This window comes from Lampetra planeri, chromosome 2 (genome assembly GCF_965212315.1).
Source record: "Lampetra planeri chromosome 2, kcLamPlan1.2.h2, whole genome shotgun sequence".
NCBI lineage: Eukaryota > Metazoa > Chordata > Hyperoartia > Petromyzontiformes > Petromyzontidae > Lampetra > Lampetra planeri.
The window spans coordinates 20,319,710-20,346,913 of record NC_136108.1 but is presented as its reverse complement, the minus strand read 5'-3'; the positions used below and the strand labels follow the sequence as shown (position 1 = coordinate 20,346,913).

The following is a 27,204-nucleotide window of genomic DNA, read 5'->3' as shown; positions in this document are numbered from 1 at the left end:
TAAGTGGCAGATGTATGAGATGTATCACAGCTGGAGGTTGAAGGTCATACGTGATTGGAATATATACGTGCCAAATGTATTCAACGTTTCGGTACATTGTAAAGTGTAATTGTAGCAAACCATACGTTGTAAGCCGAAGTGATGAGCTGTATAACATTACTTGAATCTCCGGAGAGCTCCCCGACAGCTGACTTGGGAATGAGTTGGCTGAGTTCCTGCAGAGCACACATGTCTTTATACACGCAGTTTGCATTTAAATTGACATTTAAAAGTGGAAGGGCTTTGTTTTTATGTTGATGAAGCTGTGTGGACTTGTGGACTATTTTCCTGCATTAAATGTTACATTTTTCCAATGATTTTATAAAATGTAAAAGTAACCTACAAAATTTGTTTCATGGAAGTGAATATACATGTACGTAACGTTTCTCAATCCACTACTAGATGAGGGCACCCCTCGCCACGAAAGTCATGGGTGTTATTTGACCATAATTTACTACTCTGGTTAGTGAGGGTTGGTGAAGGCCAGGAGCATAGACACAGGAGCATCGAAGTACAGTACAACATCGGATTTTGCTGCACTGCCTTCTGCTGTCCATCACGTAGCTCAACCCCGGAGCCACCTACGCCCAACTGACATGCATAGTGGTCACTATCACGCAAACTCCGGTCATCCTCACAGCAGCTTTTGGCTAACCATCAAACAAAGATGGCCACTGCATCGCGAGCTTTCAGATGCGCTTCTGCGGCCATCTGGAACGCTCTTCCTTTAGATATTAGGAAGCCACTGGAGCATTGCGCATTTAAATCTAAATTTAAAACTAATTTCTTTAAAACTGCTTATTGTGTTTAGATTTCTTGTCCTTCCCCCGCACCTCTGATAAGCATGGTTAGCTACGTGCGGTGAAAAATAAGTTCAACATACACACATACCATCCGATCGCTGAACCGATTAATCTCAAATGCTGTATGTTTAGGTATAATCCAGGAGAGATGTGTGAAAAATATAAGCTGCTTTGTGAATTGTTGTGGGTCTGACAGGCAGTGGTGAAACTTTTCTTGTTTGGCGATCTCAGATCCGCTGTTTTTAATTGAGATTTACTACAAAGATGAATACTACACACGAGTGAATGGATTTGAAGCAAGTTTTTTTTTCATCCTTTACAAAGGGAGGTGCACATTCATCAGAGAAAAATCTACAAGACATCACACGACATTAATATAAGTCAACTGAATTAGGGAGATTTATTTGCTGGACGAGATAGCACACATTAGAGCAATGCACAGTGATCTATGATCGCACCAAACCAGGGATGATATAATGATCTAAGAATATCCAAAACATATTATAGATTTGAGATGCTATTGGCTGTATGCAATTAGGTATAACTCACAAGAACGTAATACGGAGATGGCTATTGACAGATTAGTGATTTAACAAGACGGAAGAAATGCAACACTAGATTCCAAATGTAAAACTCAAATTTGTGAGTCCACTCACCCGATAGATGTTCACCACACTTTTTGTTACGGCAAAGATCGGCTGAATATTATTCTCTGATAATTTCTGAGCCAGCTGCCCAATGGAGGGATAATCCTGCACAGGGAAAACACAAACAGGGCATTACGTGTCTTATTTTGAGTTAAATGTTTGCACATCGTATGACAATATATATCTGCACACATTCTAAAAAATGTAGATTTAAGGAATCCACATATATATTCTTGGTTCTTTCGGTAAAGTCACGTATAAGGGAAATAATAAAATAATAAAAATATAAAACAATTAAATTCTCACGATGTTTCGAATGATGATGATTGCTTGTGTTGCAGTCGAAACGTCGTGAGAATTTGATTGTTAAATATTTTTATCATTTGATTTTTTCTCTTCTACGTGACTTTACCGAAAGAACCAAGAATATGAATCAGTGTAGTCACGAAAGCTTTTAATCAGAATCCACATATGCCTTTATCCGAAATACAGCACATTATGATTCTATACAGTATATGGCATAGTGATAGATTTGGTGTGTGATTGTGTGTCTATTGAAAGCAGGAGAACGCTTTCGTTGAATCAGCGGTCAGGTCAAAGTGTCCCTCTGCTTAAATGCGCGTGTGAGTGCAACTATTGGCAGCCTTAGTGTCTTGCCTCACGGCAGATGGGGAGCGTACGTTCACAGGAAGTTCCTGTTTTTTTATGCTAATGTTGGTCACGTGACCAGGAAGTGACGATGTTAGATTTCCACTGTACCACGCGGGCGTCAGCCATTACACAGATAAGTCAAGATGGCGGCACGCATCGCATCTCAGTGAGACCACAGCCGCACTTGTCCATTGTGGGAGCTTAAGAAGCATTATCTGTAAGTTGTTTATATTCCTATAATATTGGAAATGCTGTTGTAATGTTGGAATGACCGTTATAGCAATGTAAATGCCTTTATGGTGCCGTTAAGTTGTTGTAGTAAATACGAGGCCTAGTTAGTAACGAAGCCTGTGACTTTCCTTATTGTGGATGTTACTTGTGATTTAGTAGGTCGAGTCAGACTTGTGCCTATGTTGCGATCCTGAGAGTGATGACGAAGTATCTTATCCACAGTTTAGTGTTAAGTGTAATGCTGTACATTTGGGGTGCAGTGGGATGAATACACTATGTGCCTGTATGCAACGCACCAGCTTGTGCCTTTGTCTAGTTGTTCAGGGGTAATGTGGGGGCCTGGTCCTTCCAGGATCTATTGTTATCTGAGACAATGTTCTGATGCTGTGGTGTTCATTGTGTGGGTGTTTCCGAATTATAACAGATGCTGTATCTGTGTTTTCTCACCAGTTTTACCTGTTACAATCAATAAATGACGATCGGAGTTGGACGGTCATCCTGGCTCCGAGGGTTTATTGAACACATGGTTATCTACTCGACTAGCGGTGCAACGCAGCGCACGGCGAGGTCGAGATAGTAAAAAGATACTCTTCTTAAAGCTCCCAAGAAGTCCTGCAGCCAGCTCTGCAGCCAGCTCTGCACAGCCCTGCAGCCAGCTCTGCAGTCAGCTCTGCAGCCAGCTCTGCAGCCAGCTCTGCAGCCAGCCCTGCAGCCAGCTCTGCAGCCAGCCCTGCAGCCAGCTCTGCAGCCAGCTCTGCAGTCAGCTCTGCAGGCAGCTCTGCAGCCAGCCCTGCAGCCAGCTCTGCAGCCAGCCCTGCAACCAGCTCTGCAGCCAGCCCTGCAGCCAGCTCTGCAGTCAGCTCTGCAGCCAGCTCTGCAGCCAGCCCTGCAGCCAGCCCTGCAGCCAGCTCTGCAGCCAGCCCTGCAGTCAACTCTGCAGCCAGCTCTGCAGCCAGCCCTGCAGTCAGCCTGCAACAAGCAAGGAGCTCTGCAACGAGTCTACATTAAAATCGTGCTGCAAGCATCGCAGCATGGAAAGCCACAGTTCAGCAGGGAGAGATGCTGAAGAAGGTGAACCAAGCAATCCAGGATCTCCCATCCTGCCTCAAGAGGACCAAGGGAGTTCAAGGCCCCAGAGGGAGGTCAGGTTGACGCAACGGGCCTTGGAAAGCTATGAGGCTGAGAAACAGGACCTTGATGCCAGGATACAACGGGCATGGAACCGGGTTGAAGCAGATTCATCTGAAGCTTCAAATGCCTCAGACACAGTGGCCTCAATTCAGCGGGCCATCCTGCGAGTGAATGTGAGCAGCTCAAGCTACAAGCTCCTGGCAAATAAATACATCTCGCTCCTGATGAAGGTGAAAACAGATGAGGGCATTGAGGGAGTGCGCAGACAAGAGCACTTCCTCGAACTGCTCGATGATAATGTGCAGGCAGTGATACAAGATGCAATGGACCGTGTGGAGGGCTTAAGAGAGACACGATCTCAGCACTCTGTCTCATCCAGGTCCACCACAAAATCTAAAGCCTCAGCACACTCAAAGACATCATCTACTAGTATGGCAGCAGCTCAGGCACGCGCAGCAGCAGAAGCAGCAAACGCCCGTATTGCCTACATGGCTGAAGAGGAAGCCATGCTAATTGAAAAGGCCCACATACAAGAAGAAGCAAGCATAGCAACTGCTGCCGCACGGAGGAAAGCAGAGCTTGCAGAGCAAGAAAGTATATTAGCAACTGCTGCCGCACGGAGGAAAGCAGAGCAAGAAAGTATATTAGCAACTGCTGCCGCACGAGAGCAAGAGAGTATATTAGTGGCTACCGCCACGCGGAAGAACATTGAGCTGGATGCTAAGTTAAGCACCCTACAACTCAAAAGGGAAGCAGCTGCTGCAATGGCCCAGGCAGAGGTGCTCGAGGCAGCAGCCAACCTGGATAAGGACGAGAATTGGAGTGAGTTTGGCACTCAGATACCTGTCAAGGACCGTGATCAACTCACCAGAAAAAATATTTTGGACTGGTCTGAACAATGCATCAATGCTCCTCCACCAAACCATACTGAACAAAGGGTGGACATTCAGGCATCGCCATCTCCACACCGAATGAACATGAATGCTGTCTACAGGAATGGTGGAAATGCATATCCTGCCCTGGCAGTTAGTCGCCAACTCAGCGTCGCGCACGTGGGGTCAGACGTGGATGCACCAAGTCAGACCCACATTCCAGACAGCACCTAAGGGGATCCAACCAACGTGATCGAAACCCTTTGGGCCCACAGTCCAACGCCATTGCAAATGACGGCATGCTAGGCAATACAGCCAATAATGCCGCCTAACAAGCGCCAGTATGGACACACCCTGGATCAGCAGGACTAGGAGACTTTGCTAGGTACCTGGCTCACCGCGAACTAATCAACACAGGACTCGTTAAGTTTGATGACCACTCTGAGAACTATCGAGCCTGGAGATCTACCTTCAGGAATGCAATCCGAAATGCAGACATCTCTGCAAGTGAAGAACTCAACCTGTTGGTGAAATGGTTAGGAAATGAATCTGCAGAGTACGCAAAGAGGATCCGGTCAGCAAAACATTGACGACCCCGCCTCAAGCCTGCATGCGGTGTGGGAGAGGCTCGAGGAGTGCTATGGTAGCCCAGAAACCATTGAGAAGGCTCTCTTCAAGAAGTTGCAGAACTTTCCAAAAATCTCTGGTCGAGACAATAAAAGGTTACGGGAGCTTGGAGATCTTTTGATGGAGCTTGAATCAGCCCAGGCTGATCCCTACTTACCAGGTCTCATTTTCTTGAATACCTACCATGGCGTGAACCCCATCGTAGAGAAATTGCCATTTGACGTGCAGGAAAAATGGAGAACAGCGGGTTCAAGATACAAGTCAGAGCATCAGGTTGCATTCCCCCCATTCTCTTTTTTCTCAAAGTTTATCCGCAACCTGGCTAAGACTAGAAATGACCCGAGTTTCATGTTTGGCACCACGGGGATTTCCAGTCCAGATCTCCCAAAAATGGAAAGGACAACGGCGAAACGAGGAACAGCGAGAGTGCCAATTTCCGTACACAAGACTGAGGTCTCTCCTGCGACATTCACAAACTCCGTCCAGGCAACCACCACAAAGAAAAAGATAGAGGATCCAGAGAAGCAATGCCCATTGCATGATAAACCTCACTCCCTCCAGAAATGCCGTGAGTTCAGGAAGAAGCCATTGGAAGAGCGGAAGAACATGCTGAAAGAATTTGGAGTGTGCTTCAAATGCTGTGCTTCTACTAACCACCTTGCAAGGAATTGCAAGGCAGATATCAAGTGCGAGGAATGTGGCAGCGACAAACACGCAACTGCTCTGCACACATTTTACTCGAAACCCAGTAGCACTAAGGCTTCCGATCCCGAAGCAGAGCACGGCGGGGAGCAAGGCGAGACCACCGCACTCACTTCGTCAATCACAACCAAATGCACAGAAGTCTGTGGAGAAGGCTTCAAAGGAAGATCTTGCTCAAAGATATGCCTCGCCCGAGTCTATCCCAAAGGACATCCTGAAAGGGCAGTAAGGATGTACGCCATAATGGACGACCAGAGCAACAGGTTTTTGGCAAGGTCAGAGTTCTTTGATCAGCTAAGTGTAGGTGGGAATTTCTTTCCATACACGCTCAGAACATGCTCAGGACTGATGGAGACAGCGGGAAGAAGAGCGAGCGGCCTCATGGTGGAAACCATAGATAGCACCATGAAGCTAGCCCTTCCTACGGTGACAGAGTGCAACGAGATACCGGACGACAGGAGTGAGATTCCCACGCCCGAAGTTGCACATCACCACCCACACCTGAAACCCATAGCAGAGTTCATCCCGCCATTGGATCACGCGGCACAGATTTTACTTCTGCTCGGCAGGGACATGCTGAGAGTCCACAAGGTTCGTAACCAACGCAATGGACCAATGGACCTCACGACGCTCCCTATGCCCAGAGACTCGACCTAGGATGGGTCATCGTAGGTGACGTTTGTCTGAAGGGAATACACAAACCAAACCACATTAGCACATTCAGAACGAGTGTGCTCACGAATGGACGCACGTCGCTCTTCAAACCGTGCCCCAACCACTTCACGCTGAAAGAGGAACTCGGCGAGAGAAGTCAAGGCTGTACCGTGCAGACTTACGAAGAAACCACCATGACTTCGCTTGTGCATCCACCATCTTCGTTGGAGTTTGTTCCTCCACGTTTCTCCAAGCCAGTCCTGACTGACGGGAAGAAGACTAAGGTGAAGCCGCTGCTCGTCGCTCTGCTGGTGGTCGTGGCGGTGGTCGCTGTGACCGTGGCCTCTCCGTTCCTCGACTCGGAGCTATCATCCGAGTGGGAATTCTGGAAGGAGTTCCACGGCAAGGCCCCACAACCGGAACATACCATCTCAAGGCTCGAGCTGTGTGGAGCCATTCTTGCTACAGAGGTGGCGGAACTGATCTTAGACGAATTTGACGTTAAACTGGACGCGGTCAAGTTCTACACGGACAGTAAGGTCGTACTAGGCTACATAAACAACCAAACCAGAAGGTTCTACACCTACATCAGCAACCGGGTGGAGCGCATCAGGAGATCGACGCAGCCGGAGCAATGGAATTACGTTCCAACTGACCAGAATCCAGCAGATCTCGCAACTAGGTCCGTCCCTGCATCTCTGCTGAATCAAACCATCTGGCTGACGGGTCCAGCGTTCCTGTTACGACGTGACGTTGGCCCATGTACTACCAAGGAGACCTTTGGACTCTTAGAGCCCGAGTCCAACAAGGGAGAAGACCTTCCTAGGGTCAGCACCCTCAGGAAGCTAAACCCCAGGATGGACAAAGACGACTTGCTCAGGATCGGTGGTCGGCTAGGGAATGCAAAATTAGATGAGAATGAACGAAACCCTCTCATAATCCCAAGCCAGAGCCACATCGCAATCTTACTCGTGCGCCACTACCACGAGAAGGTCAAGCACCAAGGTCGGCACTTCACAGAAGGAGCAATCCGATCTGCAGGGCTGTGGATCGTTGGAGCAAAGAGGTGCATCGCCAGCACAATCCACAAGTGTATCCGGTGTCGCAAGCTACGTGGAAAACAGGAAGAACAGAAAATGGCAGACCTCCCAGCCAATCGACTCAGTGTGGAACCTCCCTTCACCTCTGTAGGGATTGACGTGTTCGGACCGTGGACAGTCATCTCCCGCCGCACCAGAGGAGGGCTCGCGAACAGCAAACGTTGGGCAGTGCTGTTCACCTGTATGAGTACACGAGCAGTGCACATCGAAGTCATCGAGTCCATGGACTCTTCGAGCTTTATAAATGCACTCCGGAGGTTCTTCGCCATCAGAGGGCCAGCCAAGCAACTCCGTTCTGATTGTGGAACCAATTTCATAGGAGCATGTAAAGAGCTTAAGATCAATACGGAGAATGTCGAAGATTATTATGTCAGGAAATACCTTAGTGACCAAGGCTGCACATGGATCTTCAATCCTCCCCACTCTTCGCACATGGGTGGAGCTTGGGAACGCATGATCGGGATTGCTCGACGCATTCTCGACTCCATGCTATGTGATGTCGGGTCCACACGGCTCTCTCACGAGGTCTTGACCACTCTCATGGCCGAGGTCTCAGCCATAATTAACTCAAGACCCCTGATCCCCGTCTCAACCGACCCGGAGTCACCATTCATCTTGACTCCTGCTACACTTCTTACCCAGAAGACAGATGTGCTCACAGCACCTACCGAGGAGGCCAGCACTGCAGACCTCTACAGACGTCAATGGAGACAAGTGCAGAGCTTCGCGAACACGTTCTGGCGTCGCTGGAAAAACGAGTACCTTACGACACTCCAAGTGCGCAACAAGTGGCAGTCTAATAGACCAGACATCCAAGCAGGCGACCTCGTCCTACTGAAGGACAACCAAGCCAAACGGAATGAGTGGCCAATGGGCCGCATCCTCAAGTCGATTCCAAGTGCTGATGGAAAAGTTCGAAAGGTCGAGGTTATGATTGCGAAGCAAGGAGTCGCAAGAACTTTCATCAGGCCCATAGTCGAGATAGTACTACTTCTCTCTCGCAAAGATATGGACAAATAAGTCGACCCGTTGAAGTTGTTATACACTTGTTTATGAGATAGGAAATAAATGGTGGTATCTCCTAGATACCAGACGGGGAGTGTCTTGCCTCACGGCAGATGGGGAGCGTACGTTCACAGGAAGTTCCTGTTTTTTGAGGCTAATGTTGGTCACGTGACCAGGAAGTGACGATGTTAGATTTCCACTGTACCACGCGGGCGTCAGCCATTACACAGATAAGTCAAGATGGCGGCACGCATCGCATCTCAGTGAGACCACAGCCGCACTTGTCCATTGTGGGAGTTTAAGAAGCATTATCTGTAAGTTGTTTATATTCCTATAATATTGGAAATGCTGTTGTAATGTTGGAATGACCGTTATAGCAATGTAAATGCCTTTATGGTGCCGTTAAGTTGTTGTAGTAAATACGAGGCCTAGTTAGTAACGAAGCCTGTGACTTTCCTTATTGTGGATGTTACTTGTGATTTAGTAGGTCGAGTCAGACTTGTGCCTATGTTGCGATCCTGAGAGTGATGACGAAGTATCTCATCCACAGTTTAGTGTTAAGTGTAATGCTGTACATTTGGGGTGCAGTGGGATGAATACACTATGTGCCTGTATGCAACGCACCAGCTTGTGCCTTTGTCTAGTTGTTCAGGGGTAATGTGGGGGCCTGGTCCTTCCAGGATCTATTGTTATCTGAGACAATGTTCTGATGCTGTGGTGTTCATTGTGTGGGTGTTTCCGAATTATAACAGATGCTGTATCTGTGTTTTCTCACCAGTTTTACCTGTTACAATCAATAAATGACGATCGGAGTTGGACGGTCATCCTGGCTCCGAGGGTTTATTGAACACATGGTTATCTACTCGACTAGCGGTGCAACGCAGCGCACGGCGAGGCCGAGATACTTAGAACACTGAGTTGTCTTTCAACTGAGTGAGATACTCATTGTATTTGTTCGTGAAAGGAGGGTGAAGTGAATCTACACCCGATCTAGAAGTTAATGTTTCACTACCATTCTAATATAGGGCTGGGCTGGGGTTTTTTGAACGAAAGAGCACAGATTTTTCTGTATTAAACAAATCATTCGGTAATAATGCTGCGTTGGTAGTGACGCATAAGTACAAATAATAAACACTCAACACATTCGCCAATAACATTTCCTTTAAAGGCAAAATATATATAATAGGCAACACGTACAGTATGACGTCGTATTTTATATATTTTTTTATTTTAAGGCGGTGTTATTGATGTATGTCTTGTGTTTTATTAGTATACATTATTATGTAGCGCTCGCTCACAATTCAGACATTGTTATGAGTGTGCTGTACAATGTTGGGAAAAGAGATAAGTACCGTGTGGTAGGTTGGCATGGCACAGATGCCCCCCCCCCCAACACAAACGAGTACCCAGGTAAGTGGGCCGTATGTGCATCGACGACTCAGCAGTGATGTCGGGCACTTACCCTCTGGTGTGTGGCGGGGTGTGTGGGCAGGTGGAGCGGTGGCGCACCGGTGAACACGCTGCGCTACGAACCCGGCCACCCGAGTTCGATTCCCATTCACGGCCAACACCGGTGACGATTATCTGAATCGGTCCCGGGCCTTCCCTAGGTCGACTCAGCCTCAAATGAGTACCTGATGCGATGTGTAAACATCACCACGAGGAAGACAAAGGCGGCCCCCGGGCGTGGTGCTGGCCACCCACCTCGGCGTGTGCTGTGCCGGCCTTCATAGGTGCTCACTAACAGCACTTGCCCCTACAGTATGTTGAGAATATGGGGGGGGGATCTTTATCCTTGGGCAGATGAAGCGGTGGTGCGTGAATTACCCAGGAATGCTATACTGAGTCTCAACTCTTCTTCAAGAGGGTCCTGCCGAGTGTTTACAGTCAGGGGCGATATTGCTGTTGCTGCTGTGTAATTCCAATTGAGTAATGTGCAGGCAATTTTTCAGTATTGGGATGTTTGGCCAATACCAGTTACACTGAGTGTTTATTTTTGCTATAGGAGGAAACCGGAGAACCATGAGGAACCCATGCAGAGCAGGAAGAGTTAGCATGCAGACTCCACACAGAGAGCCAACCGAGTCGGTAATCGAATCCAGGTCCTTTTTGCTGTGAGGCACAAGGGTTACCACTGCCGACCCCAAATTGATGACATGAATGAGATCATGTGAATGACCCAGGCTAGATTCCTTCCTTCTGTAGCCACCAATTGTCTTCATCTGTTCTACTCACGTAATGGATATTGTCTTTATATTCTCCATCGGGATCCAGATGGCAATTGCCATCATTGGGAGTGACAATCCCAGCCAGTTTGCCATCTCCAGCAAAGTGGAATCCAGCATCCGACGTGAACACCAGCAGTCTTGTGTTGTTTCTCCATCCGATTTTGTCCTGTGAATCATCAAGAGTGGATTAGCAACATTTGATTGGGTCTCGCTGCATTTGGAGACGTCCAGGGATATTCTCATGTTAACTATTTACAATTTTACATCTCACACAAACGTCTAATCTCTCTCAAGTTATGTGTTACACGTTAAACGACCAACACAACACACTGATTAATTTAGGCCAATTGTACATTTAAGTATTTTAAAATGAATTAAATTTGGCAAAAAGATCCTGGTCAATTGTTCAAATATACAATATTAAGCTTTGCTTTTGATTCATTGATGTAACAAATCCCTCATCTGAAAACAAATATTTGTTGCCATATGCTGCATTTAGAATGTCAATTCTTTGGTGTAAATCTAAATTTGACCCCAAAGATAAGAATTAACTTCAAACGGCATGCATGATTCGTTTGAACATTATCACTTTAGGAAAGTGCTAGAATGTCCATACATATTTTCTGAATCAAAAAGGGTATTTACTCAAGATATGTGAATATAATCTACAAGGAAAAGAACAATAATTTGCGATTGCAATAAAGTACAAATAATGTAATTTTGAAAAAGAAAATGGCAAAGACTCTCATTGTGATGAAAACTGGGCACAAGTTCCAGCCAATAGCCATCGTATTTGATAGCTGTTGGCTATGATAACTAAAAATGTGAGATTAGACTTTGGAATAAATTTCCTTGAGCCCAAAATTTTATAGAATGATGGAATACTTTCTTTTTGGTTATTTCGGTAAAGTCACGTAGAAAGAGAGAATAATACATTCATTATTCACTTTATTATTATTTTCTCTTTCTACGTGACTTTACCGAAAGAACCAAAGGGTAATTCCTGCAGTCACAAAAGCGCCAAATCAAGTTGGAATACTTTCTACCGAGTTGTAACCAAAAAGCAGCCATGATTTTAAATGTAACTGTATGGATTCAAGACCAATGTTGTATTGTTGTTTAATTGTTGTTTTACACAATTAAAACACAATATTTGTTTTATTAAAGCCAGTGAAATGTGGCTTGCAGTTGAGTTTCACGAAAGGCTATTCCCAATTGCTCCCCATCATTGCACTCTCTTACCCCACACACAGCTGCCTGGAGCATTGCATCAAATCCTCCCTCTGGCGTGTCCAGATTACCAGAGATGATCTGGTCTCCGACCTTTTTTTCAAAAATGTCAGATTTGTCAGTAAGAGTCAGCACATGCTTGTAGGCAAATGGCCGACTGCAGCGTACATTCTTCTCCGTACACGGGTGCTCCAAATGCTCAGGGCTGGTGCTGACATATGGCAGCACCGTTTTATCCACAAATGCTCCAAATCCTGGGTGTGAAGATCGCAAACCACATGCAATTGGTTATTCATTTAAACATTGTAAACAGGAAAACATATGTAAATGTGTACAACATTTTATTGGACTATATGGCTCTTGGCTGCTAGAGACACTAGAAAATGCAGGTCAATTTAGTCAGAGCAAGTGTGACATTTTATTGCTTGGTGTGAAGCATTATTGGAAATCTTTTTTTTAAGTGACACAAAGAGTGACCAGAACACTAGACATAATCCTTGTGGAAACAAAAATAAGCGAATCTCTGAAAATTGTAATATTAGTCCAAAGTGACTGCTCTCTGTACCTTTTAAAATATTGAGGTCCGTGATGTATGAGTAGGTGCAATAAAAGATGTAACGTCACTATTGCCCTTGGAGCTTTGGAACTTACAATAACTCAGAACATCGACCTTGGGGAGCAGTGGAGTATTAAGAGTAATGTTTACGTAGGAATGAGAAATTTCATCGGATCTCATTAGAGAGCGTTTATAGCCCACTTCAGATGGTGTCCGTGCCATTACCGCGTGTGGGACGACGTGGTGAAAAAGTGGACACAAGGACAGTGTGGGGACAATGATTGAAATGGGAGCGGCACACACAGACCACTGGACATATGTGGAGTGAGAGGTGGGCACAGATACATGGAGTAGCAGAGAGAGAAGAGGGGACACAGCAGGGAGGTACATGGAGTAGCAGAGAGAGAGAAGAGGGGTCACAGCAGCGAGGTACATGGAGTGTCAGAGAGAGAGAGAAGAGGGGACACAGCAGGGAGGTACATGGAGTGTCAGAGAGAGAGAGAGAAGTGGAGGCAATGCAAGGATTCAGTACATCGCTACAGGTCACGATTCATGTCGCAACAAACACTAATGTTTGGAAAACATCCCGAGCATAGAAAAGAGATGGAACAGGTACTGTATTTAAAATATATATAGTATGTGATGGAGATGGAATTATTTATATGTGTAGCAATATATTTGGGGTAGAGCTCTTCCAGGGAAATTTTACATTGTGGTCATGGTGATATTTTTGGAGCTAAAACAGATAACAGAAGTTGGAAAACGCTAAAGAGAGACGATAACAATGGAGTTTCCCTGTATTATCAATGTACAAAAGCCTTTTAGATTTTTAAAAGTAATTACTATATTATTAGACTATTTTCCACTGTGTTACTCAGTAAATCAATTCATGCAGTGAATAAATAAACACACGTGTCCTTATTCAATACAAACCTTTGTGAATTTGTTAACGTAGGCAAAAGGCTTGTAAATTAAAATGCGATTTAGTTTTCCGATCGACTTTTGACGAAAACATTCTTGCAAACATACAGTTGAAAGCGTTTTGTAAAAAATATATATTCAACTCAACATTAACCCTACAACTCGCACACCACATGGTAAAGTGTGGGGGTGCGCGATGCACCTAATTTTTGTATCCTGCACCTCCGATTAGCACGGTATGGTTACGTATGGCGCGAAAGAAGTTAAACTCACAGTGCACACATACACACACGTACCTATTTTGACGCCTTTCGTAATTTTCCCCAAAGACTGCAGCAGTTGACTCCCCAGCTTCTTCACGTTCTCGAGATCGTCATTCATGGAGTACGACAGGTCCATGAGGTAGTACAGATCAATGGGATATCCTTCTGCACGTTTGAACTTAATATCAAACTTCGTGGGAATGCCTGCGCAAGGAACAGCAAGTCGTGACCCTCTGCATGAATACGGATTATTATTGTTGTTACACTTGTTAACTCAGGAGAGACTCACTGTGTCTCAAGACTCTTTTTTTTAGCGAACACCTCTCAGAATCTTTATTTTTCCTTGGAGGAATCCGATGAGCTATAAAGCTATTTTTCGCTGATGTCCAGTCATAGGAGGGTCCTGCCAAGTTATCTCAGTTGGGGTTCATGTTGCTGATGCCGTGTGCAATCCCAATTGAGTAATTCGCAGGTTATTTTTCAGCATTGGGATGTTTGGCCAATACCAGTTACATTGTAAGGGTATGTGTTTTTTTTGTTTGGCTATGAGGGGGGGGGGGGGGGGTGGGAACTAGAGAATCCAGAGGGAACCCATGCTGGACAAGGGGAGAGAATACAGAACTCCACGGAGAAAGGGCCCTCAAGTTGGGACACGAACTCAATTTCCGGTTCACTTTTTCTCGTCCACACAAAGGCTCGGGTACTTTTCATGGTGACTGCTGTAGATATACCGTACAGTACAATAGATTATAATCGAACATTTTAGATGGGCAAAGAGTGATATTTTCAATAAATAGCGGACATCGTGGAAGATAATATCAATGAAGGCGGGTGAGTGGTTTGTGGTTACTGAGTTTATCCACTTATCAAAATTCATTACCATTATAATGTTAGGGGTACCACCAGGATTTTGCTGCAGTTTTGCAAGTGACGAGCGCCGATGATGACTGCCTCGATGGTTTAGTCACACCACGGCAGAGAGTATTTCAAATGTCACGCTTGTTACAATTTCATTGCAACGATTCTTCTAGAGTTTTAACATCATTTTCACGAATGTTATCAGCGGCCATTCGTGTGTGAACGTAGGAAGCACCAGACTCCTACCCGTTGAAGGTAAAGACTGCAGTAAACGTGGAACGTTGGGTCAGCAGTGCACGTTTACTGTGAGAGGCTCATGAGATGATTGGCATTAAAGTAGAAAATACTCCGTGGGTTGCAGATGGGAAGGTTATTTTGTGAGTGCGAGTGAGATTCCCTTTGTGGTGGTTGTTATGGCAAGGCTTTGATGTCTCACCTGGTCTCAGCTTTACGTGCACCTTCTGTGGGGACAGCTGCACCACCGTCTTGGATTCCATACCAGTGCTTGTGAGAGGTTCATTTTGTAATACAGAAAACGATCCCTTGGGGTTCGTGATATCATTCGCCTCACAGCCCCGGGCCTTCAGAGCTTCCACTGATGCACAGCGCACAGAATCCAGCTCGCCATCACGAGTAAAATTCTGTCCAAAACGAAAAAATATAAATATACAATATCCATAAGAGTTTACAGTTATGTAGTACCCTAAAAGGTTTTAGGCCACATTAAGGTGGAATTATTCTACTAAATATTGTGAAACATGGAGGGTTAGAAGTGGTATACAGTATTCGCTACGTAAATATAATTTGTGTAACTTTAAAGACCTTAGGGGAATATGATGTTGATGCTTTTAAGACAGGATTAAGGTCGGCACGGCACACAGGCTAGCAACCACGTGGCTACAGCACTTGGTTTTCTTAGTCTCACAGCGCTGATGTTCATACACAGCACTGCGTACTAGTTTAAGGCTGAGGTGACCGAGGAAAACAACCAGGATGGGTGCATATACCGCAAATAAAACATTTATGCGTTTGACCGGGTGAGAACTCCATGCGTCTGATGTTGTTCGTGACCATAAATTGGACCCAGATTTAAGTGAGATAGGTCAGTGGCAGTGGCTTTTGGTAAATGTTTTGGTGAGTGGGTGGTGGTTCCGGCACCTCAGCTGCAGGAGGGGGTTGAGGATTGGAGGAGGCCATTTGCATGGGGTTATCCGTATGAAATTAACAATGGATGGGCAGATTCTTAGGGGCCTTCCATTTAGTACGTACGCATGGAGGGGAGAGGGGGGTTGACCCAAATGCGTACGCTTGCGTATGGGGGGTCTACTCACAATGTACGTACGCATAGGAAATGGGTGGAGGGGGTGAAGCCTCGATAATGATTTGTCTACATTGGCCTTCAAGTGAGTTAGATAGTCCAGCGGTGGACTATCTGTTTGCTTAAACACGTTAATATTATTAATCCTTGATCGTTTCTGCGTCGATTAAATATCGGCCGTTTTATAGGATTCGGAGGCGGGGGTGCGTCAAGCGTACGTACGCAGGTGGGGGGTGGGGGTGTAAAAAGTACGCGTGCGTACAGGGAGGGGGGGGGAGGGGTTAAGTTTTTGACAGATTTTTGCGTACCTACTCAATGGATGGCCCCTTATTGGTCTGGGATGGAATTATCTGTGCCCCTTTTTCATGCAGTAATATATATTTATTTTACATGTGGCACTCAGTGGGGGTTGTGGAAATAAGCAACTCATTGGAGTAGACAAACTGAGCATCCCGTTCTATTCACCACTTCCTTTGCTAAAAATTAAACATGGTTTTAAATTGTTCATATATATGAAAACATACTTTTTAATTTACAAGCATATTTTTTTAAAGAAAACGTTCAGGTGGGGCACCACTCCCAATGCTCCACACGGACCAGCCCGCCGCTGATCAATGGACAAACAGCCATGTGACTTGGTGATGCAATATACGTCACTACAAATGTACGTATCGATATATTTCACAGTTTGTTCAGCAATCACTGTCCGCGAATAAAAAACTGCTCACGTAAATTCAAAGCTGTTCATATTCAACGCTCTTAAAAATGTGAACTACAGTTACAAGTCAGTCAATCCCTCTGCCCTCTGTCTCTATTCTCAATACAAGGGCCATTTTCAAAAAACGTCAGCCGACTGTATATTTGTGCCGTTACCAGTTAATAGTGAATGGGATTAGTGTTTCTGTGAGTTATGCATACCAGTGTCTTGCACCAGGCACAATATCCACCACTGGCGAGACAATCACTACATGTGACCACATTTTTGGGAACACATTTTCCTGCCGGTACATCTGCACACACATGTGATTCAAACAAGAACAGTAAATAATACAAATAATCCAATTGTGTAAATTAAGTAAATCATAATATTATTGCACGTCACATTTATAATAATTCTAAATATAATCCGCCCACACTATAGCAGCCTCCAGAATATGCGGTTGTGTAAATAGTTCACATAGTATTTTGGTGCTTACAAGCATTGCACTTTCGTTCCACATATATGTACAAACCACATCGACATACACCATGGCAGATGCGGATTCATGATGGATCAAAGGAAACTAAATAAAAACTCGCCATTGCGTGACTGTGGTCATACAGAACAGACTGTACAAAATATAACGACGCAATGCCCGATCCACAAATACGAAGGAGACCATCACAGCGAATCACTCCGGTTATTATCTGGCTTGACCACCTGAATGTGAAATTGTTATTGTTGCTCTGCGTCTACATCAGCAGCCATACGAAAGAGGAAGAACCACATATAAACGGCTCGCAAATACACAATAAGCACCGTATTGTACAGGAGTATATAACGTTGGTTTTACAATTTAAGTGCCACTTACTTGCATCTGCAGAACTGGCCAGACACAGTACTGCCACCCAAGCTACCCGCAGCCACATCCTCCTGGTCGTCAACCAAGTGAAAAATAAAAAAAACATACATAAGAAATTGAAACGTGTTTTTTTAAATGGGTGTAAGGGATTAGGTTATGCTTGAAACAATTAGTTCAAACATCGTATGTGTTCAATATGGACATATGTGAGAAAAAAAATTCTTACTAGCTCATCGGATTTCTCCAGGACAAATACAAATTCTGATTCTGTCCTTTCCCTGCACCTCCGATTAGCACGGTTGGCTACGGACGGTGCGAAAGAAGTTCCACATACATCTGTTTTGCCACGACACTAGTTCCATAATAAATGGCGGTACTTGGCAGGGAGACCATCATCCAATTAGGAATTCACAAAGGTGTGAACATGTACTCTATTAAACTGTTATTGTATGTCGAACTTTTTTTTCGCACCGTACGTAGCCCAAGCGTGCTCATCGGAGGTGCATTTCAACAGCCATAATATGAAACATGCCAAACGTAATTCAAAGTGAATGTTTGATTTGCATGCGAATTCAGTAGTGTGTGTAAATTGTATATGTTGTGCAGAGTACATAGCTTATTCCTGCTTTAATCACAATGGATTTGTAAAGTATATTGCAATACGTATTTGAAATAAGAGGAAGTTAAGAGTTTCAATTTAAAGGAACAAAAATATGTACATTGCTTATTTCTTAAGGCAAAAAAATGTGAACAAGTTATACAATATGTAAAGGAGAAATATTATTGCAATACAACACTCCAAATGTCTATTTCCGAAAGATGCATTTACTGCTGCGTTTTAAACAATCTTAATTAAGTTAATTCGGTACACCTACCTTTGGTTAAACGCCTTGCCGTAAGTTTCTGAACGTTGCGACGAACTACCGTATGAGGCACAGCCAACACAAAATCAAGTGGTTGGCAGGAACGATGATTTGAAAAATGGCAACTTGTAACACACCACCACAAGTGTCCGCTTACTCGCAAGAGGCAGAACGACTCGGAGGCACGATGAGGCACCACAGGATTGCGGAAGAAATTTCTGAGCAACAACTTTGTAACAAAAAAAAGCATGCAACGGGAAGTCTGCGTCACTACAGAAATTGCGGTATACTATGCATTATCAACAGGAAAGTGCGGTGTTTGGGCACGGCAGAAATATGGTGGACATATTTTGCAGTGTTTGTTTATTGGTTTGCACTCTAACTTAAAACGTATTTATCCGACGTTACGATTAAATTAAAATCATTCCTCAAAAGGGAATTTGCCAAGCGTTTCAATGTGGTACGCTTGGGGGAAAAAATACATCTCGAGATTTGGTGATGCTTTCCCGAGTAAAGGCCACTTTTTTTTAAAGCAGTGGCTTGTTTGGCCAAAAAATCACCATGGTAAATTCCCTCTGCATTACACCCACAGCCCGATACAATCACAACACTGATTTTAAAGCATATACTGTCGTGCTTTTTACTAATTTAATACTTTTAACTGTGAACACACAACTTATTGATATCTCTACCGCCCACATCTCCATCCCTCCTTTACAGATATGATTGTTGTTGGCATTAGCCAAGCGAATGAGCCTCATGGTGTGGATGTAGGAACTTCACAATCTGTCTCTAGTCCCCAATGGCAGATGTGGCAGCAGTGAGCAACTCTGTGCTGATAAGCCGCAATGGGTATGAAACCCGTCCAGGGTTGTCGATCTCTGCATCACTGCTGCTGTTATCGGTCAAATTTGCTCGCATTTATTTTGACGGTGAACGAAGTCAAGAGGACCACAATGCACTTCTTCAGGAAACGCTGATGGGTTTTTTTATGTATGCACAGAGGGTATGTTTTTATTAACACATTTCATATGCGTTGTTTGAAACTTCTGTCATGAGTAACTTTGTTGTTTTTAATCGGAATCACAACCCGCGTGTCCTTTGGACGTGACTGGCAATCCTTCACGGCCAGCCTGCAGTTGCGTGCATGGCATCCAGGCAGACAGGAATCCGCCCAGGATTACCATCCATAATTTGTTATATATATAGTGTGATACCATCAGGACTATAATACGGGGCTCATACACAGATCATGGCTTGTGTTGAACATCATCAACAAACGGCAGGGAATTTGTACATGTGTAGTGACTGACTAAGAGACACTAAGAGTAGGAAGCACTCTGTTTATTAACAGCCTTAACAGTTCACACTTATTAACTACAGCTCCCAGTCAGGACAGCTGGCAGACTACCAGACTGACGACGCCAAGATGGTTAAGACGTAGATGGTGACAAAGACTCCAGCATCACGATGGGATCCCACTCCAAACAACAGCCCCGAGCTCCTGCCTGGGCCCTTTTATCCTCCCAGCATGGCCTCGCTTTGCCCCGGCCACGCCCCCTTTCTAGAACCTACTAGCGGGTTCCCGGGCTTCCCTCACGTGCCCCTTCTGTAACCTTTCCCCTACATCCCTCTCTCTGGTCTACCACGTGACCTGCTGTCAGTCAGGGCTGTTGTAACTGCACATCCCCTTCTCTGCCAGCAACAAGCGCTATGCTGCTAAGTGACCGATCTATGTCACTACACACGTATTAGTATACTGTACATACAATTCTCACTCTTGAAACCTGTGCATATGGGACATTTTATAACAAAATTCATTTCCATGACGATACATCCTGCATCCGACAATGTGAGGCTCAACGTATAATAGTCAACAATTGTTACATTTGCTAGTTTGTTGGGTCTGCTGCGCCTTAGAAAAAAACGTAAATAAATCACTTGTAAGCATTTCTGCTTGTTTTCAGAAATTACATTTCAAATGTGATTTTGTTTGCTTCCAGGAACTGCCATTTGGTCAAATATGTAAATTTTATTTCCTCTTGAGCGTGAGAAAAATAATGCTTAGTTGACCTAAGCATAATTGGAGAAACAGCCATAATATATTTTTCCATTTGTATAAATCTGCAAAGTTTATAATATAACTGTTTTATTTGTTTTGAAATATAAAGAAACTGTCTCTCAACTTAAATTACGTGTAATTTTGGAAAATATTCGTCGCAATGTGCATTTGAAGCAAAGGCATGCATTATATTGATTTGAAGCTTTCGTGACTGCAGGAATCCATACTCTTGGTTCTTTCGGTAAAGTCACGTAGGTAGAACCAAAGAGTATTCATTCTATTGTTGGTCAGATCACAACGCACTCAATACGGGGAACCAAAGCTGCATTTATGGCAGTTGAGCATATTTGAGTATGGAGATTAAAACATTGGTTTATATTGCACCGTGCTCCTCTACCCACCTTCCCTACCCATTAATCATTACTCATCATCAACCACTCATCGTCACTCTCGTCATCATTTATATATCACGCATCATCATGTTCGTGTACGACCATTAACTCGTCTCATCTGATAACACCCTTTTCCTGTAAAATTGTTCAGCGCCTTATTCAGGGCAATATATCAATTAAAGATGAGATCATGTGTCTGTCCTGTAAACGTTTACAAATATTTTGTCAGTGTGTCACTTAACACATACAGTAGTTCCTATTTTCGAAATTGTGGTAGTATGTGTGTGTAATGTTCCCTGTTGCTATTCTATTTAAATATCTGTTCTTTGACGACTTCATACCTGTTAACCCCTTATCAGCGCCGACCTTATTACAGACCAATTCAGACCTTACTGGCCATCCCGTGCCCTTCCTACAAAGCCCTATTGAAACGGCTGTATGCCGTATGCACCTGAAAACTCAATTTCCCTGTACAAGAATGTAGGTAAACCGTATGGGTTGACCGGTATGAGAGTTCCACAAGAATACGTGTATTGCAGTAAACATTAAATAAAACAATGACTCACGAGCGCCAGCCACTGGTGGGAACAGCATGGAGCAAGACGTAATACAGCAACATGCACATTCAGTCGTACAATATTTTATATTTCATTCTAGATTTGAAGCTTTCGTGACTGCAAGGATTCATACTCTTAGTTATTTCGGTAAAGTCACGTAGGTAAAAAATTAAGTTAAAATTAATAAGGGCGCAATGACAAATAATTGCATTTACTTTGGTCTTTATTATTACAAAATGTGGTGGGCCAATATGTCATCGACTGCAGACACCTTGGCACTATTCTGTCCATACACTTCATAGGTCACATAACTCATATCCGTGGTGATATCTCGGGGAGCAATATCGTGATTTTACTCTTGTTATCTGTGGAGTGAAAATCCACGAATAGGAAAAATAGGGCTGTGGATTACCATACAGGAGTTTTCGTGGACCATACGGCTGGAGTCACGAGCAGACACCTTGGCACTATTCTGTCCATACACTTCATAGGTCACAGAACTCATATCCGTGGTGATATCTCGGGGAGCAATATCGTGATTTTACTCTTGTTATCTGTGGAGTGAAAATCCACGAATAGGAAACATAGGGCTGTGGATTACCATACAGGAGTTTTCGTGGACCATACGGCTGGAGTCACGAGTAATAGGCCACGAATAAGAAGAGTATTCCTGTATTCCAAATTGTACCAAGAGTACAGTCTGTAGGCGCAGCTTTCTTGTACCAAAAAGGGGCCGTCCATAAATGACGTCACGCAATTTTGGCCGATTTTTGACCACCCCTTTCCCCCCTCGTCACAGGGCGTCACAAAAAGTCAGACCCACTTCAAATATGACGTCACAAAGCTCTGCCCCGCCCCCAAAACCATATTTCCATTTTGAAAATAAAACATGTTTCAAATCACTTTAAACTATTGTCATTGTAGTGCGTATTTAATGTGGCGCTGTACTCTGATGTTGTAGGAGAAAACATTTATTAAAAAGGAGGCGTTGGAAAGCTGAAATTTAGCATAAAATGTACTTAAAAATATTCATCGTCTAACTAAAACTGCAGATGTTCAGAATATTATATTGAAATTATCTTATAATGATCAAATATTAAAAGTAATTATAACTATAAAAAAATACTTGAAACTTTGTAGTAGAACGAAGCAAAATGGAGAGTACAATTATAACAATCACATATTCATTCCACAGAATGAAAAGCCCTGGTAGAATCACTAGAATCAAAATGTTTAATAACAATCATTTAAAAAATGTACCAAATGTATGCTTCTCCATTCTCCCATGGAGCAGCAAAATGCTCCTTCATGGAATAAATAGGGAGAGCATAGATCTCTTCATCCTGTGGAATGGATATTCCATTCAGATCAAGCTCTTCTTCGTCTATCCAATCTGCGCTCTCTCCATTTTCTTCGTTCGCGATTACAACCATTAGTTCACGTTGCCGACGTGCAGCAACTCTCTGTGGCCTGATGCGTCTGGGCAGAATAATAATTGATTCCTGCTTGTGTGTTACAGAGTGGCTGCGCAGCATGACTAACAAGGCAAAGTATGTGTGACATTTCTTGCAAATCCTATCACTAAGCACGGATTGTATTGACGGACAGTACAAGTCATATGGAATCGACCGATGAGGATTTGAAGAGCGAGAAAGGATGTCATCCACTTTCAAACTTTGTGCTGCAAACAGAGATGGGAATCTATGAGATGCCCCGTCTGGTGTCCGTTCTGGAATTTTAAGACCTTTGCTTGTTTGAACAACTTTTAAAGGATAGGAAAAAATCTCTGTTACCACACTAAAATAGGAACTTCTTGGTTTCAAACAGCACTTGTTGTCAGTGTATTTTACAATCGGTGTCAAGTATTGGCTTGTTCGTACGTAGATGTTGTACCATTTCTGATCTCTGGACAAGAGGTTTCAGATCCTGGAGCTCAGACTGTTGGCTCGATGTATTCAGCCACTGTCGGAAAATTATCGACAATCAACTGTGATCAAATTTCGGCGAGACTGTTTCCTGTAAACTTAAAATTCTTCTTCTCTAAATCAGCGTCGATGTTAATACCTCTTTCGTTCAAATGACTACCGTAGTGGTCATGTGGTAATATCAATCCAGTAAGTTCCTTACTGAGTGGCGCCACTTTTCTCTCGACCCTATTAAATGCGTTTCTTCCTGGAGCGTTGGTAGCGAGGAATAAAGTGTCGAAATCGTGCTTGAGAAAGTGGTGGACTGCAACCTCACTTTTTGGTATCTCGGGTTCTCGTCCGGGCCACCATCAACTGTCGACACTAAAATTGGTTTGACCAATCGATCAAGACCACTCCTTGTAATGACGTAAAACTGCTCGAGAGTGAGCAATTTTTCGAAATCAAATCCATGGCTGAATGATGTTGATGACGAGTGTTTTCCAGATCTGATTGCTATGTAGGTCGGTCCCAAAACACATTCTTGGGGAGGGAGCTGGTAGGAACGCTGGGTTGCTCGGTCAATGGCCAGGGTCAAAGGCGGCGTGGTGTATTCCGCAAATATGGCCGACTGTGAGGGCGGGCACAAGCCGGCGTGAGTAGGTTAAACGTTGAGTTTTATAAGGGCACCACGGGGTGACCAGCCCCTCCCCACCCAGCCCCACCCCTCCCAACCCTACCCAGCCCCACCCTCCCCACCCAGCCCCTCCCCACCCTCCCCTCCCCACCCAGCCCCTCTCCACCCTCCCCTCTCCACCCAGCCCCACCCGTCCCATTTTTGGATGCACGACGGATGGACGGACACAATAATCCCCTGTGGGCTGGTGTAACCAGGAGGTTTCCTTCCAGTATGACCAACAGCTTCTCGGTTTCCTAGACCATGAGACTGAATTTGGATTACGGCATAGACCGAAGGAATTAGCTTGTGTCCTGCGGCCACAACCCAGTCATGGTCAGGTAGACAGACTCTGTACTTGACGTGCATCCGCAATGGACTTTGCTTGTTAGCAACGGTCAACCCTATTGTAACATGAGCTTTGTCGTCTTGACTCACAAAGCACACATCGTTCGGTCCTAGCATGGACGTCAACTCTTCAAAGTGCCTTATTGTTGCCTACCAAAACAAACCGTCGATATGTTTGGCATGGTGCTCTAATGAGTTTCACAGGGACCGTTGACATATGACGCTGCCCTTCAAGAGATGAACTGCGCTTCAGCCAAAGACGAAGGTAGAGCCCACTTCTACTGATTGTAAAGACATATGGGGACTCCATAGTTAAAATTAAAAGATCATAAATGGTTAAATTCAGTCACTCATGGTTCATAGCAGTACAATGGCAAAAAGAAGCATGACGCCATTTTCTGGGTTCATTACATATATTTAGTAGGTACTCCATTATTAATTATCCCTCCATGCTCAAAAATGGCTGTTTGAGATCTTTGTACCCAAAAACTTTTCTCTCTATATTATTATAAATGTTATCCTAACATAATAAAAATGTAATACTGAAATTATAAATGTATATTTAATAAAATGTGATTTAAAATTCTGTCGATTGATATGACAGGAATAATAGTACTTACGCTTTAAAAATTCTTATTCGAAACTATGAAGCGTTTTAAATATAACGACTGCATTAAAATTGTATTTGCACTTCCTCTTCCTGACGAGGTATTATTTTCTATAAAAATACTGACGTAGTTTGACTTCCGGTTTTAATGTTTAACATAATATAATCTATACTATAAATAGTGAGCTTAATAAATTAAAATAATCAAAAAGTTGATAATGAAAATTTATCTTTTTTTTCACAATTCTAATTAGGTAGAACGTGTTGTTTATTTAAAGTTTCGCATTTTGATGTGACGTCACATTTCTCAACCCCCCCTCCCCCCCTTGTCACACATCGTCACAAATGTCTGACCCCCCTCCCCCCCAGGTGCATGACGTAATTTATGGACGGCCCCAAATAAGCTACGCCTTAACTTAAATGGAGCAATAAGTCTGACGCGTGTTTGACGTGTCTTAAATAAAAAAAAAACAGTTTCTTTATTTCTTAGGAGCACAAAATATTTCCAACGTTGTGTCGTCTTTTACTTTATCACGTTATCACACGGTCAAAGACTGTTCACTCACTCCATCGAGTTTTACTCCTGGCTTACATTTTATACTGCCAGACCGGAAGTGACGTCATGGGTTCAACCAACGGAGCGTTTAACCAAGGGGGATACTAAACAAAGTTGTAATATTCCAAGTCAAGTATGCCCAATCTTCAACAAATGTGACAGATGTACATCAAATGTATACACATAAATAATACATTCACTTTCTGTCTTATGGCTCTTACACAGTCGTCTTTAGACATGTGTGTACCTCTCTACCGTATACATTTTTCAAGATCAGCATATCCGAGATGAACATGGCCAGGCATGCTGCTGATCTCATATTTGCCTTGCGTGTGTGTGTGATAGAATAGGCTCAAACACCTTTTGGTGTGTGTGTCGTTGAATGTCAATGCTGATGACAGCCAACGATATAACCCTAGCAGGAGTCGTATCTAGGTCTTGTGTTCAAAGCCATTGGCCAGTTGTAGAATTTTTTTTCCATTAACCGGCTCTAAACAAACAACAGAGTGGATTCATCCTAGGATTACTCCAGAATGAATACAGATTCTGAGATTATGTTGAGCACCCTTAGTCAGTGGTCAAAATTTAACTTTCCCATTCTAGGGGTCAGATCACAACCGTTGACTTCCCAACAAGTGGTATTTTTTAAAAATCAGGTAAAGCGAGGCCACAGCAGTGCAAATATGGCCATAAAACCAAGACTATGGACCAGATAGAACACCTATGTAGTCGGTGCTTCAACGGAGGAGGATAAATGGAAAAACCACACGAAATATCTCCCGAAGCCGTCTCCTCGTGGCCAGCAGACCTCGACATTGACATTTAGCTCGTGAACCATATTGCCATGACGAGCACAAACAGAATTGTGGGGTATCTATGAATGGATTGTAACTAATGACCCGACCGGTACAGTCACTGCCTCCTTCTGGTCTAAACAATTTGCAGCGGTAGCGTCCAGTCACCACCCACCGACTGTTGAGAAGTCTTCTATGAATACAACCTAAACATGTAAATAAACCTCATGTATTTCTAGTATTTTGCTGCTATAGATTTCCACATGAGCCACTTTGTTGCACTATCATGTGTGGCCAGGTTGTTTCTGAAAAAGAAGTTAATAACTCAATGGGCTTTAATTGGTAAGATATAAGTTTAGTTTTATTTGTATATTTTTTTAAGTGATGTGTTTACCTTTCCTATACTTTTTTGAATTGTTTGTTACGTACTGACCCTCCCCTACTGAACATTCGTGAAAAAGAGCTTAATAGCTCATCGGATTTCTCCACTATAAATAAATATTTTGACGTGGTAAGATAAAATATAGTTTAGTTTTTATCAGCATATCCTGTTTAAGTGATGTGTTTACCCGTCCTATACTTTGCACTCCTATTGCGTTTTGTATCGTTTGTTTGCTGTAACGAGCTTCATAGCTCATCGGATTTCTCAAAGTACAAAACACATTCCTGCGGAGGGAGCTGGTAGGAACGTTCGGTTGCTCAGTCAATGGCCAGGGTCAACGGCGGCGTGGTGTATTCCGCAAATATGGCCGACTGTGAGGGCGGGCACAAGCCGGCGTGAGTAGGTTAAACGTTGAGTATAGCCCACCACCCAGCCCCTCCCCACCCTCCCCTCCTCGCCCAGTCCCACCCTCCCCACCCAGCCCCTCCCCTCCCTGCACGACGGACGGATGGACATAATAATCATATTTCGATTTAAAGCTTTCGTGACTGCAGGGATTCATCTTCTTGGTTCTTTCGGTAAAGTCACGTAGAAGGGAAGTAATAAAATAATAAAAATAAAACATAATAAAATAAAATAATTCTCACGACGTTTCGGCCACAACG

At 43.9% G+C, this 27,204-nt stretch overlaps 1 protein-coding gene across 2 annotated transcripts in view; it reads right to left on the bottom strand.

The window, feature by feature from the left end:
- The window catches only part of LOC144729564 (integrin beta-1-B-like), a 34,715-nt gene extending 16,261 nt beyond the window's left edge, over positions 1-18,454 (bottom strand). The window contains exons 1-9 of one of the 2 annotated variants that reach the window (XM_078609915.1): positions 18,419-18,454; positions 17,408-17,469; positions 16,755-16,846; positions 14,955-15,159; positions 13,694-13,864; positions 11,933-12,174; positions 10,698-10,856; positions 1,499-1,594; positions 126-215 (exon numbers count right to left, since the gene is read on the bottom strand). In XM_078609915.1, the coding sequence (XP_078466041.1) occupies positions 126-215; positions 1,499-1,594; positions 10,698-10,856; positions 11,933-12,174; positions 13,694-13,864; positions 14,955-15,159; positions 16,755-16,846; positions 17,408-17,465 (1,113 nt within the window). In that variant the 5' untranslated portion in view covers positions 17,466-17,469; positions 18,419-18,454. The other variant, XM_078609905.1, reaches the window with a different exon arrangement.
- Positions 18,455-27,204: the final 8,750 nt, after the last annotated feature.